This window comes from Macaca fascicularis, chromosome 15 (genome assembly GCF_037993035.2).
Source record: "Macaca fascicularis isolate 582-1 chromosome 15, T2T-MFA8v1.1".
Classification (NCBI taxonomy): domain Eukaryota; kingdom Metazoa; phylum Chordata; class Mammalia; order Primates; family Cercopithecidae; genus Macaca; species Macaca fascicularis.
Window position 1 is genome coordinate 38,810,835 of NC_088389.1, and position 15,882 is coordinate 38,826,716.

General features: G+C 43.7%; 1 protein-coding gene across 2 annotated transcripts in view; it reads left to right on the plus strand.

Annotated features, from left to right (window-relative positions):
- Positions 1 to 15,440, plus strand: part of BRINP1 (BMP/retinoic acid inducible neural specific 1) — a 198,816-nt gene extending 183,376 nt beyond the window's left edge. For both annotated transcript variants that reach the window (XM_065530148.2, XM_005580937.4), the window contains exon 8: positions 13,852 to 15,440. In XM_065530148.2, coding sequence (XP_065386220.1) covers positions 13,852 to 14,992 — 1,141 coding nt within the window. In that variant the 3' untranslated portion in view covers positions 14,993 to 15,440. The remainder of the gene's footprint in view (positions 1 to 13,851) is intronic.
- Positions 15,441 to 15,882: the final 442 nt, after the last annotated feature.

Consider the following 15,882-nt stretch of genomic DNA (forward strand, 5'->3'; position numbering starts at 1 on the left):
TATTCAGCTTTAAGATTTCTCTTTGGTTCTTTTTAACGATATCTTTTTAATGATATCTTTTTGTTGAATTTCTCTCAGATCATGAAGTTTTATTAATTTTATTGAATTATCTGTTGACATTCCCTTGTATCTCAATGAGTTTTGCTTTTAAAGATCGTTGTCTTGAATTCCTTTTTAGGCAATTCACAATTTCCATTTTGGAGGACTTGTTATTGGATAATTGTTTTGTTCTTTTGGTTGTGTCATGCTTCCTTGTTTTTTCATGTTCCTTGTGTCCTCATGTTTATATCTGTGCATTTAGTGGACAATCACCATTTATAATTTTATAGAGTAGCTCTCATAGAAAAAGACATTCCCCTGCAGGTGAATCCTATAGTGTCAGTTGGGTAAGGTGCATTAATTCTGGTTCTGGGTGGGTGCACTGGTTGTAGCCATGATGCAACTTCTTCAGTTGTAATCAATGTCAGAAATTTCTGTGGATACCTTAATAGCCTAATCTATAAGACTTTGTGGCAGTGGTGGTGATAAGGTAGATTGTTAAGGTTATTGGCAACAAGGGCTTCAGGGATTCTGTTGTTCTCATTTTTTCCCACAGTGCAAAGACTTAGCTGAATTGAATTCGTTTTGGAGTTGGGTATAATATAGGTAACAGGCAGCCACGGTGGCGCTGTTTTCAAGGACACAGGTGCTTAGAGTGGCAATGGAACTGGGGTCCTATGATCAGTGTCTTGTTGAATACTGTGGCCCATGTGACATGGGTGCAGGTTTACTTTCTTAGCTTTCGCACCAAGCAGAGGATTGCAATTCCAAGGCACTTCAGTAGCTCAGGCCCAGATGGCAGGGATGTAACAGTGACTCTGATCCTGCATATTGGGACACAGCACTGGTATGCTGTAGAGAGGAAGGGGTGTTCCAGAGGCTCAGGCTCTGGGGAGCAGAATACAACTGCAATTTGGGTTGGAGAGCCAACAGGGCACAAAGACAACTTGGGCATCGGGAGAGAGGGTACTGCTTAGTGGTGACTCTGGACCCTGGAATGGTGGGACATAGCAGCTACCCAAATCAGTGAGGCTGGGTGCTGTAAAAGCAAGAAGCAAGAATGGCAGGGCATGGCTATGGCTTGGGCTCTAGGGTTCAAATAGCAGTACAATATTGGCTTTACTACGCATTGGACGTACGGCCCCTCAGTCGTGCATACTCCAGAGGGCTGGTCCAGATCCAGAGAAGTGGGGCGCTGCAGCAGTTTGACATAGTGGACAAGGTGATACAGATCAGCCATGGCTGTGCTTCTCTGGGGGTCAGGTACCATGTGGACTCAAGCACCAGGGTTGTGGCTGTTCCCTGGGCCAAAGCTCCATTTACCTGAGACTAGTTGGTTCAGGGTCTAAGTGTGCAAGGCTGCTTTGCCAGCTTGGGCATGGCTTTTCTGCTGGGCTGGAGCACCTGGTCTCCAAGGGATAGAACACCACCAGGGCTTAGACACTGGGGTCATGGCTGCTTCCATGTGTCAAAGCTTCAGTTTCCTGGGGTCAAGGTACAGGTTGATTCAGGCATCCAGAAAGTGAGGCCTGTCTCCTGACTTGGGTGTGGCTTCTCTCCTGGGCCAGAGTACCTGGTCGTGGAGGGGCAGGGTGCCAAACTGCAGCTGTTCCCTGGCCAAAGCTTCATTTCCCTGGGGCTGGGGCAACAGACTGGTTTAGGCACTGAGGGGACACAGCTGCCTTACCTTCCCAGACATAGTTTCTCCACTGGGGCAGACTGCCTATTCCTCATGGGGCAGGGCACTGCCTGGGCTTGGGTGCCAGGGTCACAGCTGCTCCACTGAGCCTAGGCTGTGACCCTGGCATCTGAGCCCATGCAGTGCCTTGGGCTCGGGTGCCAGGGTCACAGCTGCTCCACTGAGCCTAGGCTGTGACCCTGGCATCTGAGCCCATGCAGTGCCCTGGGCTCGGGTGCCAGGAGCAGGGCACAGCAACAAATGAAATGGGGGAGATGGAGTGCCTCCCAGGCTGCTTGTTCCCCATGGGTAAGGAACTGCAGCAGCTTGGCTGGGGAATGGAGCACTGCTGTGTATGATCATAGTGCAATGATGTCAGTGCCTCAGGGATGGAGAAGTGCAGTGGCTACTGGCCACTAGAGAAAAACACACTCTAGCAGGGGCTCTGGTTTCAAAATGTCACAGTGCAGTAGCATGTCGAATAAAAGGGTTGGGGGTGGGATACAACATGGGCTTCTTTTCTGGAGTAGTACAGCCGTGCAAACTCCAGGCAGTTCCCTAAACTGGGCTCAGGGCCCATGAAAACTTTTCCCTGCAGGGAGAGGGCTCACCTGGTTCTGAGCTAATCCAGACTGGGGAGAGGAGGTAGCAGAGACAAGATGTTTTGTTTCCTTCTCTATAGAGTCATCCTGCTTTTCTCTGCCTCACAGGGTTTTCACCACCCCCTTACTGTACTTCAGTGCTGTCCATTAGTCACTATGGTCAAAATTTAGTTGTTCGTTCATTGTTTTGGTCCTTTTATGTGTTGGGGAACAAGTGTTAGCCACCTGTAGTCAGTCATCTTGCTGACCACAAGCCTGTGATACATTTTATTGCAAAGGGGAATGTACTCTTCAGAGATGTTGTGAGGAAATATTTTGTAATGCAAGATTGTCCTTTAAAATCTAGTCAATCAAGATTGTTGTTTAGTGGATTTATCTTAAGGTTTCAGCCCCTGTCTAGGTGCATATTTTGTTGTTGTGTGTTGTCATTGTTCTTGTGATTGTTTTTTTTGATCTTCTTGAAAGCTGGTTTAAGTGGGGGCAAATGTCCCATAAAATACTATTATTCTATTATTTGGAGAGGTATATAGATAGTGTGGGTACTGAACGAGGGAAGGGAAGGGATCCTACCAGTTGGTGGGTATTCCAGTTATGATATAATCCCCAATGTGCATTCTAGGACTGGGGAAGTATCACAGGAAGTATCCACTGGACCCACTGTGAGATGGACCTGAGCTAAAACTGCATTCATCACCTGACTTCTGTAAACTCTTATTCTGACTGATAGACCACAGTGATATTTTGCATCTCCTGGAATTAATGTCAGTTTAGAGCCAGTGTGCAAAAGTCTTTGGAAAGCATTATTATTTCCTTTTCTCACTCAGTGCAGTCACCCAGGTAAGATGTTATAGGCCTCGTTGGAGAAGGCTGGGAGGAAGATAAACGGTATAAATTTTGGGAAGTGTGCAGCTCCTTCCTCAAGGGGAAGATTCTGGTTCTGGGCTTCCAGGTACTACTTGTGTGACCTCAAGCAGGTTACTTAATGTCCCTGGACTCTATTTCTCATCTGCCACAGGGACCAGGCCTTGCCTAAGTGTTATTTAGCTTTAAGGTTCTGGAATTGTCACTGTAAACTCACAGGCAGCTCCCCCCAGGAGAGGTTGCTACTTTGATAGCCCCTGACTACTGATTTTGGTGTGCATGCCTATGTGGAGTGGAGGGCAGGGGGTACAATTTGAGCAACCAAGACTTAATCTGAGTATATATTAAATTGTCCTATAAATAAGAGGCACAAGCCCACATGTGAAGTCAGGCTAGCTCAGGGCATCTGGCTGTCAATCACAAGTGCTTAAAAGTGTCCTTCTAACTATTTAGCAATGAAGCTTTTAGCTGAGAGTATCTTTGGAACATTTTTTCTGTTTATGGGCAGAAAAAAAAAAGGTAGTGAGGTCCAAAATGATGGCAACCGAGGGTGTACAGTCTAGGTGAGGAGCAGGGAGATGTGTGGCAGTGGCTGAGCTTTGCTGCGAGCGCTGTCCTGGGTTTATTTAAGACAACACTAGTAGGAATCTCTCCATTTTCATCCATGCTTGTCATTCTGCATTTGTAGCAAGTAGGGCAATTGACTCACTTGGCTGACGCAAGGCAAGAAAATAAGCATCTCCAGTTCCTTTCTGTTGTTTTTGGTTTTTTCTTTTTCTTTTTTTCCCCCTGTGGCTTGGAAGTAGCTTCCTGTTTGGAATAGAATCTGTAAGCTCAGGGGATTTAGTCAAAAATAGACATAAGTCTTATAATTTCTATGGAAAGCTCTTTTTAATCCTCTGTCAGAGCCATCACCCAATTCTCCTGCCTACCTCCACCCTCCACGTCCTGCCAACAAACTCACGCATGGGTGAGTTTTAGTCCCAGTGATGTGACAAGTCACTAGTGACCATCAGGAAGTTACTTCTCTTCTCTGAGCCTCAGTTTTTTTGTATCTTTAAAATGAAATTTTAATGATATGAATGAAATGATACTCTCTCAAGCCAGCCTGGGACACAGATAAATTGTGAGGATCAAAATTAGAGAACAAACAGAAGAGCTTTAGAACGTTTGAAAGTTATGTGAAAATGTCATGTTTTTCTGCCTTATTAATATCATTCTGATTGTTTTAAAGGACAGTCTTTTCAGTAAATGTTTTACTAAAGTATTACGTACATACAGAAAGTGGAAACAACATAAATGTACAGGAAGATGAATCTTTACAAAGTGAATTCACACATATGACCAGCACCAGATCAAAAACTAAGGCATTCTCTGCACTGTACAGCCCCCCTGTGTCTTCTTCTAAGCCTTATCAACCTTCTCCCCAAGGGAATTATTTTTTCCACTGCTTCATCCAGTGTAGGTCAGTTTTGCTTTATATATGAAATGAACTCTTTGTGTCTGGTTTCTTTCACCTTTTCCTCTTTCTATGAGATATTCCTCCATTTTGTTTTATGTAGTTGTGGCTCATTCATTCTCAAAAATATGTTATTGTGTGTGTAGAATTCTTTTCTACTGCTCAGGGTCATTTGACTAGTTTGGCATTATTCCAAATAGTACTGTAATCTTACACATGTCTTTATATATGCTTTTTGGTTGAGTGCATATTAGGCATGGAATTGCTGGGATGTACTGTATTCCTATGTTCAACTTAGTGGATACTTTAATGCATACTTCCAGTTTTCTGCATTTGTTGAAGCAAGTTTTGTTCCTAGCAGTAGCCTAGAGAGTTTCAATTGTTCCACAACCTTGATGACTTAGTGCTTACCTTCTTTTTAATTTTATATTCTAATTTTATTTTGCCATCCTGCTGAGTAATATATCATTGCTAGTTTAAATTGCATTTTTCTGATAGTGAATGAAGTGGAGATTCATTGCATATTGACCTTTTGAATATTCTTTTTGATGAAGTGCCTGTCCATATCATTTGCCTATTTTCCCTTTTGGTTATCTGAATTTTCCTCACTGATTTGTAGTTGTTTATGTATTATCTTAGTCTGTTCAGGCTGCTATAATGAAATACCAAAGACTGGGTAGCATATAAGTAGCATAAATTTATTTCTCACAGCTCTGAAGGTTGGGAAGTCCGAGATCAAGGCACTGGTAGATTTGCTGTCTGGTAAGGGCTTTTGGGTTCACCTTCTACCTGTGTCTTCACTTGTTGGAAGAGACAAGGAGTCTCTCTTCTGTCTCATTTATGAGAACACTAATTCCACTCATCAGAGCTCCACTTTCATGACCTAATTAGCTCCCAAAGGCACCACCTTCTGGTATCATTACCTTGGAAATTGAAATTTCAACATACAAATTTGGGGGAGGGGGTACACAAACTTTCAAACCTTAGCATGTCTTATACATACAATCTCTTGTTGGCTAGAGGTATTGCAAATATATTCTGTCATTGAAAGTTGTCTTTTCATTCTATGGTATCTTTTGATGAATCTGTTTTAATTTTTGTATGGTCCTGTTACTCAATTATCTTCTTTTGTGGTGAGCACTTTTAAGAAATCTTTGCCTACTGTCATAAAGATGCTCCCTTATATTTTCTCCTAAAAGTTGTTTTGTTGCTGTTGTTGTTTTTCTTTTTTCATTTAGATCTGCAAACCATCTGTTTTGATTTAGGAGTACAGAGGAAGTTAAGTGTCAAGATTTATGTTGTTTAATATGGATATTCAACGGATCCAGCAGCATTTGTTGAATTCTTTCCCATTCTGAGTTTTTAAATCTATAATTACTGATTTCAAAGGGATCATTTACTATGTGAGCTCAAGAGAAACATAGTTTGTTTGCATGAGAGACAGTGTGTACCTACTATATGTTAGAAACTTAATGCACATCATCTTATCTGAGCCTCGGAACAACCTTGCAAGCATTGTATTATTATTCCATTCTGTAGTTGAGAAAACTGAAGCTTAGAAAGGACAAGTAATTAACTCAAGGTTAAATAATGAGTAGCAGAGCTATGACTCAATATTCTTTTTTTTAATATTATTTTTGGATTCCAAAGCTCATGTTAGCTCTTTCTTCTTCAAGTATCTTGGTGACAGCATTCATTAGAACTGTGGAGACTGAATAACCAATGAGTTGAAGATATTAGGCTATAATCAACTCAGCTGTTTTAGTAACCAAGAGGAATAATTTTACTGAAAACATTTATAAAGCATAGTTATTCCTTGCCCTCAGTAACAATCATGGTTAGTAATGGTCAGTCATTACTTCTTTTCACTGGAAGTCTCTCTAGATCTTTGCATATTCCATCCTAGCTCTTAAGACAAAGTGAAAAGTAGATATTACCTTCCCCATTCGACAGATAAGAATACTGAAAGTCAAAGAGGCCAGGTGATTTATTTAATAAGCAAGGCCAAATATCCAAATATACAAATAGCAAGGTCAAATAGGGGTAGAGAAGGGCCCAGCACTTATTTAATTACTTCCTCACCTATGATCACCCCTTCCCACTGCCAAGATCATAGATCTAGATGACCATTATTGTACTTCAGGGTTAAGGCCCATTAGACCCTGGGTAGCCCCCTCTTATTTCATAGCTTTTTGGTTGGAGTCTGTTATTATCCAGTCTAACTACTGCTCAAGAAGAATAAACCACTCTTGTAGCCCTCCACCAGGGAGTCTCCTGCTGTTTTTAGCCTTTCTGTCACCGTTGAGAGGCTCCGGGCGCCTTCCTTCACTTGTCTTCCACACATTCATGCCCCAAAGCAAAATGCTGAATTTGAATATGCAGCTGATGTTGCCTGTCACCTCCTTCCCAGACACAGAACTGTGTAATTGCAAAAATTGTTTCATAATCCTCCTCAATTAAACTCCTGACAACCTAATTTTAAAGACCCTATTGGATTTTTTACATTGATGCTCTTCCCCTTCTTCCTTCTGCCCTCTTCCTCTGCCCTCTCTAGTAAGACCTATATTACCTTCACTCCACAATTGAAAATTAGAAAATAGCTTCAGCATGACAAGGGAACATAACATTTTCTTTTGGTATTTCTTCCTTATTATTATGAGCTACTCAAGGAGGCTGTGACACCATGTGAAGAACTGAGAGAAGGAAAAACACGTTATTAAAGCAATGTTAGAAACTCAAAGAGGGTAATGATTAAAAGCTAAATATTTATCGGGGAAAAATAGTGAACAGAGTGAGTCTGATGGCCAGTTATAATTCATACTAGCATATCCATAGCATTTCTGAGGCTCCTTTCAGTGGAATCTCAAGCATTCTGACACCATTGACTTGATGTATTCATCTCTTATAAATACCATTTCTTTAACACACACACACACACAGTCACACACAGCACAACTAAAGAACAGTGCATCATCAGAAACGTAAAAAAAAAGCTGTTTGTCTTCTCACTTTAGTCTGTGGTCTGTGGAATATATGTTTTGTGGAGTCACAGAATTACTCAGACACCCATTACAATGTCAAAGAAATGCCAAGGAGAAAGCAAAAGGCATAAATAAAAGAATAATGCAGAACTCCAATTTCATTTTTTTCATTTCCTCTGTACTTTTAAATACACACTCCTGGTAGGCAAATGGGAGTTATGGATTATAGCTTTCTATTTTAACCTAGATCTGTTTTTCTTCCTCTCTCCTTGGCACTCAATTTGTATGATCTCCCCTAAAATGCCACTGGCCCCACACTGTATTCCCATCTTAGGCAAAACCTCCAATTAAAATCAGCAGGGAGTTTGCTTGAATTAGGAACCCCAGCCTGGGCTCCCCAGCCAGGGGGTTCTGAAAGGGAGATGTGTACCTTTGAAAGCACTGATGGGAAGCCCTGGGTGGTGGAGGCTGTCCTCGAAATGACGAGCGACTCCATGCTGTGTCACCAGGAGACCTGTCAGGTTGCCAGAAATTCCTGGCTGAGGCAAAGACAGAGCCTGCAGGGGGGCAGCTGAGGTGTTTCCATGGTCCAGAGCCTCTTTCTCCTCCAGTCGGGGATTTAGAGGGCAGGGAATAGAGAGCATGGGCATTGAGGAAGTATTGGGTTTGGATCCAGGAATCCTGAACTTTGCTCTGCTACTCCCATGCTGTGTGACCAAGGTGAGTCACAGTCTCTCTGTGGCCTTCAATGCCCTGATCAGTGGGATAAAAATCACAAGCGAATCCTATCTCATGGGGCTGATGTGAGAATAAAGGGGTAACTGCCACAATGTAGAAAACACTTAAGAAACACTGATTTTTTTCAACCTCAGCAACCAAGTCTCTGAGTTCAGGCCTGAACATGAGAAAGACGAACATTTCCAAGGTTTCTTCTTGAAGGTTCCCTGCTTCTAATGGTCAAAACTGCTTTATTCAGAGCCAGTGTGGGTACTTATCAATCAGGCTCCAAGGTTTTCTTGTTTAGAAATGAAAATTCAGCTTCCTTCTTTCTCCCACTTCCTCCTTCCTTCTCTCCTCTCCTCCTTCCTTCTCTCCTCTCCTTCCTACTTCCTCCTTCCTTCAGCCCCCTATCAGAATGAATTGAAATCCCATCCAACAGAAAGATGCTGATTTGTATGTATTGCATCTCAGCTTTGGCTACAGATGGAAGATGCTTTGGATCCTTAGGGACAGAGAAAAGCACTTTAAAACCTGCTTCTCCCTGCTTCACACTGACTGGCTTTCAGTGGGGCTGTGTCAGCCTTTGTGAGACCCTCCCCTCTGGAGCAGCCTATTAAACTGCTTCTCTGTTGCCAGGGTTGAGGCAGGCTGTCATCAACTAGCCTGGGAAATGTTATTTGTAGATCTCAGTCCCTCCTATTCCTGATCCCCAGCATCTCCCTATGCATTTGTCGGGAGCCCCAATTATCTGTGAGTGGAGGAGAGGGACCCTGGCAGATCCAGAGGAAGCAAGAAATGTGATAATAGGCCCTTCACAGGTGCAAACTTTCAGTATTTTTCCATTATTTCAATATATTTCTCTTTTTGTGTCTTGCTTTTCTCTTATTGCTCACCTTATCATTATAATTTTACATTATGATACCTAGAAGAAAGTGCACTGATGCCAGAGGTAGAGAGTTTGGTATTTGAATGTGGGGAATACCTTTGTGATCTCAGACAAGTTATCTCACTTCTCAAGGACTCATTTTTCTTTGTCTGTAATATGGAGGTGGTTTCGTGTGCTATTGAGGGAGACAGTATGAAAAGCCTCCAGCACTATGCCTCGTATACAGTGAGAACTCAATAGTTGTAAGTCACAGATGCTCTCAGCTGGTTTAGGGCACTGCCTGCAATTGAACCTTGCAGAGTTTATGACTATCCATGATAACTACGCAGAGAACTGGCTGGAGATGGAGAAGGTATAGGGGATTGATTTGATTGAGGCTTTTTCCTCATTATTGCAATTTGCTTGTATTCAAAAGAAACACACACACATACAGACACACACACACACACAATGAAATGAGCTTGTTTTGGTTCTAATCTCAAAATGAAATATTGAAAAGCAAAGAAAGTTTGTTGACCTTGGGGATCAGGACTCACTGGTAACATTGCTTTACCTCTCTGCCCCCACTGTCTCTGCAATTGGCCTCTCTAGAAAAGGAAGAGAATGGACAACTAGCCCACCCTCAAGTGGCCCATACAATAGCTGAATTGGGACCCCCAGCCTGGGCTCTTCCCCAAATCTGTGAGTTAACACAGATGATGCCTTGGCTGCATCTCTTTGTTTCTATCCGACCCACTCTAATTTCATTCCATCTCATCCTCCCTGTCCGGTGTCTCCTCCATAGCCTCTGTCTGCTCATTTGCTCCACATTTCCCCACCATCTCCAACACCAAGTCCTTTTCTCCACTTATCACCCTTCCCCACTCTCCACCTTTCCCCTCTGTTTTCTTTCCTCTTTCCCTCAGCCTCGTGCTCCCTGCTCTCCGTGAACACCACCTGCTTTCTAAGTCCTCTTGCTGTATCATTAATGCCTTCTTTGATACAGCCCACAACTTCATGATTATTCTGAGGTCAGGAGATGCAGGTGCCACGCAGCTCGCAAATGTATCTCAGAGGCCCTCTGTCCCCAATTCCTCCTGCCTGACAGGGCTGGAATCCTAATTTGCCATTAGCCCCGTTGCTTATTGCAGCATCACCAGGAACTTTCATCTTTTTATTTCCCTCACCGAGGATTCTGAGAGTTCAGCCACAATGAAGCATTGATTCAAGGAGTGGGGGCTGCGGTCCTTACAAAGGGTCCCAATGATGAGACACGAGAAAGGGGGCGCTCTACGGGGTTATAGAATGCCTTGCAGATGGGAACAGAGGAACTCTAAATGGGGTACTGTCCTGTCACTTGGAGAGGGAGTGACAGGGGCAAGTGTGGGCCATGTGAAAGAGGCATTTTGAAATGACACTCTCGTCAGATGGAACCACGCAATCAGGGCCGTGTAGAGGGCCCCTGCAGCTCACAAAAATATCAGATGACTCATACCCAATATTCAGTCAATGTTCTGGTTTGGGAGGTGGGAGCCACAGAGCTCATTATTATTCCAGCTCCGTTTCCTGAAGGCTGGGCCTGCTGCTGTTCTCCAGGCTGTAATAGGATTGGTCTCACGAAGCAGAAACTGGGGAGGCCTGGAGCTGTGTGGGTGGATGGTACGGAAAACGAATACTGCAGTCCTGAGGGGAGACGGAGAAGTTTGTTTTTCCTTTTATAAATGAAAACTAACAAGAAAAATATGAATATTCTTTATGCATTCATTCATCAAACATTGATTCACTCAGCAAGTATTTGTAGAGCCAGGCTCTGGGCTAGGTGCTCGGAGAAGGAGGGACCTCTGCTCTCCAGCCTAAGAGCCTGGAGAGGAAACTGACAAAGAAACGAGGGGTTTCAATACAGTGTTTTGGATACTGTCAGGGAGGTTTTATCGCCAGGACCGGGTGGTTCTGTGGATTTGAAAAGGAGAGGATTTCAAGGAGCCCACTAATTATTCCGCCATTTTCTCCCAACTGATAAGCAACTCATTGAAAGCAAAGCATGCTGGGAAGTCATTTCAACAGTATCCATTTTCAAATGGATATAACAAAATGGTTTTCCTCAAACTCCAGAGCGATAGTGAAATCCCTGAGAGTGTCTCAATACCTTCAAAGGAAGAGCTTATTCTCTGGGATAAGAGTACTTTTTATTATTACCTTTTCCATAATTGCTCTGTGCCAGGCTCTTTTAAGCACTTTAAATATATTATCTCACTGAATCCTCTCACCAGCTGACTAAGATGGGCTTTATTATCCTCATTTTAGATATTGATACTGAGGCTTAAAGAGATGAAGTGACTTGATCCTGGTTATAGAATGCAGCTTTGAACTCAGCTCTGCTTGGGCCAACAACCATGCTTTTCAACATTAGGCTCTACTGCCTAATTAGGCTCTTGGTGTTTGTGGTTTGGGGATTGTGGCTCATCAGTGGAAGTGATAGAATAGATGGATTGTTAACACTTCCTACCACAGAGAGTACAATGCAAATTAGCTTCTGTTTCTGCTTTTATAAAATGGAGATCAGGAATCACTGAGAGCATCATTATCATCATCATCATCATCACCATCACCATCTCCACAGCACACGACAGCCTTAAGAAGAGTGCTCTTGACTCTCACTTGACCGACAATGCAAACAGCCACAGTTGTGAGCCAGGAGACTACTCTCTGATTGGTTGACTCTGAGTCCATCCTTTCACCTCTGAGCTTCCATTGCCATGTCTATAAAATATCGCTGACAGTCCCTTTGCAGGAATAACAACTGCTAACTTTTATTGAGCTCTTAATAAATACCAAGTTTGGGGCTAAGCCTTCACATAAAAATTCATATAATCCTCACATAGCTCTGTGTGGTAGGAATGATTAGGAAGGGGAAGAAAACTGCCCAGCATTACCTCAGCTTGCAGGTGGAGAAGTCAGGATTTTGAGCTGTGTCTGACTGACCTCAAGTCCCAAGGTATTTTTAGGGTGTTGCTGTGAGGCTCAAGTGAGAAAATGGGACTGAATATATCCTGTGCAGGGTAAAAAGTGCTAGACACACAAGGGATTATTGGTAGCATGGAAGACAGCCAAAGGGTGACTTGCACTGAAAAAAGGAAAGATGAGAGGCCTTTAAGCTAACTGCCTTGCATATTTGTTCCTCCTCTGATGCTGCTTCTTATCTGATGGAATATCTGTCTTAATTAGAACGTTTCAGTGGCTGAAATCAGGTTATAGACTTTGGTGTCATTTATAGTGTTGAGGGCCTGTGGGGAGGGGCCCAGAGGCTGCAATAGAAATGCAACTGAATGGAGAGTTTGGAGCTCTGGAAAAATGCGGGGAAATAACCCCTTTCTTTTCTTTTCTTTCTTTCTTTTTTTTTTTTAATTTATTATACTTGAAGTTCTGAGATACATGAGCAGAACATGCAGGTTTGTTACATAGGTATACATGTGCCATGGTGGTTTACTGCACCCATCAGCCCGTCATCTACATTAGGTATTTCTCCTAATGCTATCCCTCCCCTATCTCCCCAACCCCCAACAGGCCCCAGTATGTGATGTTCCCCTCCCCGTGTCCATGTGTTCTCATTGTTCAACTCCCACTTATTAGTGAGAACATGTGGTGTTTCACTTTCTGTTCTTACATTAGTTTGCTGAGTATGATGGTTTCCAGCTTCATCGATGTCCATGCAAAGGACATGAACTCATCCATTTTTATGGGTGCATAGTATTCCACGGTGTATATGTGCCACATTTTCTTTATCCAGTCTATCATTGATGGGCATTTGGGTTGGTTCCAAGTCTTTGCTATTGTGAACAGTGCTGCAATAAACATACGTGTACATGTGTCTTTATAGTAGAATGATTTATAATCCTTTGGGTATATACCCAGTAATGGGATTCTGGTTCTAGATCCTTGAGGAATTGTCACACTGTTTTCCACAATGGTTGAACTAACTTATACTCCCACCAACAGTGTAAAAGTGTTCCTGTTTCTCCACACCCTCTCCAGCATCTGTTGGAAATAACCCCTTTCCAATGTGTTCTGAAAAACCACCATGAGAATCATGTAAGACCATCAGTAGGGAAGCACTACATGATTTCTAGAGTATGATAAAATATAATTTGTTTTTGTTGAAGTTGTTAGATGTTATACACCCTCATGGGATGAATCTGTAATGGGGGTTGAAACATGTGGTTTAAGTTAAACAAAATAATCCCTAAGGTCTTTTTCATTGCTGATTGTTTACAATATGCTGTCATCCAGAAGGGGTATTTGAGTCTAGACACTTTCATTTCCTGAATCACACTTCTTTGGGACTAGTGTATAATGGAATCACAGAGCTGGAAGGACCCCAAAGAACATTTACTCCACCCTGTTCACTTTGCAGATGAGGACATCGAACATTAGGAAGGTAAAGTACCAGGTCATGCAGCTGGTTTGTGGCCTTACGAGGAGCCACAATGTAGTTCTTACGTTTATATTGGATGCCCTTCCTATTGTCGCTGCTCTGTCCAATCCTTTCATCCTTTGGGCAGCTCCAGTTCGCATTATGAGTTGGATAACTGTAACTCACAAACCCACTCATGGTAGTTAACCTTCTCCATTTTTCCTCTATCTCCCAGGACAATTCAGCAGTGGCTTGCAAGGGTCCAGTCGCTCCTCTACTGTAATGAGAATGGGTTTTGGGGAACCTTCCTGGAGAGCCAGCGGAGCTGCGTGTGCCACGGCAGCACCACGCTGTGCCAGCGCCCCATCCCCTGCGTGATAGGCGGGAACAACAGCTGCGCCATGTGCAGCCTGGCCAACATCTCCCTCTGCGGCTCCTGCAACAAGGGCTACAAGCTGTACCGAGGCCGCTGCGAACCACAGAACGTGGACTCGGAGCGGAGCGAGCAGTTCATCAGCTTTGAGACCGACCTGGACTTCCAGGACCTGGAGCTGAAGTACCTGCTGCAGAAGATGGACTCGCGCCTCTACGTCCACACCACCTTCATCAGCAACGAGATCCGCCTCGACACCTTCTTTGACCCTCGGTGGCGCAAGCGCATGTCCCTCACTCTCAAGAGCAACAAGAACCGCATGGACTTCATCCACATGGTGATCGGCATGTCCATGCGCATCTGCCAGATGCGCAACAGCAGCCTGGACCCCATGTTCTTTGTCTATGTCAACCCTTTTAGCGGGAGCCATTCGGAGGGCTGGAACATGCCCTTCGGGGAATTTGGCTACCCACGCTGGGAGAAGATCCGTCTCCAAAACAGCCAGTGCTACAACTGGACTCTTTTGCTGGGCAATCGGTGGAAAACATTTTTCGAGACGGTCCACATCTACCTACGTAGTCGGACTCGGCTACCTACCCTACTGCGAAATGAGACTGGCCAGGGCCCCGTGGACCTGTCCGATCCCTCCAAGAGGCAGTTCTACATCAAGATCTCGGATGTGCAGGTGTTCGGTTATAGCCTGAGGTTCAACGCCGACCTCCTGCGCAGCGCAGTGCAGCAGGTCAACCAGTCCTACACACAGGGCGGCCAGTTCTATTCCTCTTCGTCAGTGATGCTCCTCTTGTTGGATATTCGGGACCGAATTAATCGCCTGGCCCCTCCTGTGGCCCCGGGGAAACCCCAGCTGGACTTGTTCTCCTGTATGCTGAAACACCGCCTGAAACTGACCAACAGCGAGATCATCAGGGTGAACCACGCCTTGGACCTGTACAACACGGAGATCCTCAAACAGTCGGACCAGATGACAGCCAAACTCTGCTAACCCGGGACTCCTTGCTATCGACTTTCCCTGTTGTTGTGCACACACAACAGAACAAAATGAAGCAAAACAAAACAAAAAAACCCACAAAAATTTGTAAAATGTAATTAATATTCAAAGAAAAGGAGGAAAATCTTCATTTGTTGGAAATGAAAACGTTCTAGCAACTGTATAAAACCGTTGGGCATGTTTGTTATTTCTATACTCTGTCATGAAGAAGGGTCTCAGCCTTTTGTGGAGCATTGAGGGAGTTGCTTCTTAGGCCTCAGGTGCTGTATTGAGGGGGGAGAAGGGAGAAAGCATATGCAATGAATTGTAAAGATCTCTGCTGTGCAGGTGCTAAGATTAAACACTAAAAAGAAAGAGAGATATATGTAATGTACAACTGACACTGCCATTTTTCCTTTTTGGAGGAAATGGACATAGATAAAGAAGATATTTCTTCGGTTAAGATTTCTTCCCTCTTTATGCTTAATTCCTTGTGTGTGTGTGTGTGTGTGTGTGTGTGTGTGTGTGTGTGTGTATGTATGTTTTCTCTTCTTTTTGACTCTTTCTCACACAGTGGTGGGGATACAGTGACAATGCTATCTTACCCATAGGGCATCTTTCATTCTGAATACACTAAAACTAATGGAAGCTGGCCAGTAGGTGGGATTAGGAGGGGGTACATTCACATAATCACAGGACAATAAGTAGTTTTGGGTATCAGCTCATCAAACTCCTTAGTTTGAGAAATAGGCTCAGAGAGGAATGACATGCCCATCATTACACCCAGAGTTACTGCCTGAATGAGGGCTTGAACCTCACTTTCTGACTCCCTTGGCAATGCACCTTCTTCCAAATTACACTGGCTGCTTTTGTATTTTCTCCTTCAACATAGTTGCCAAGGGATG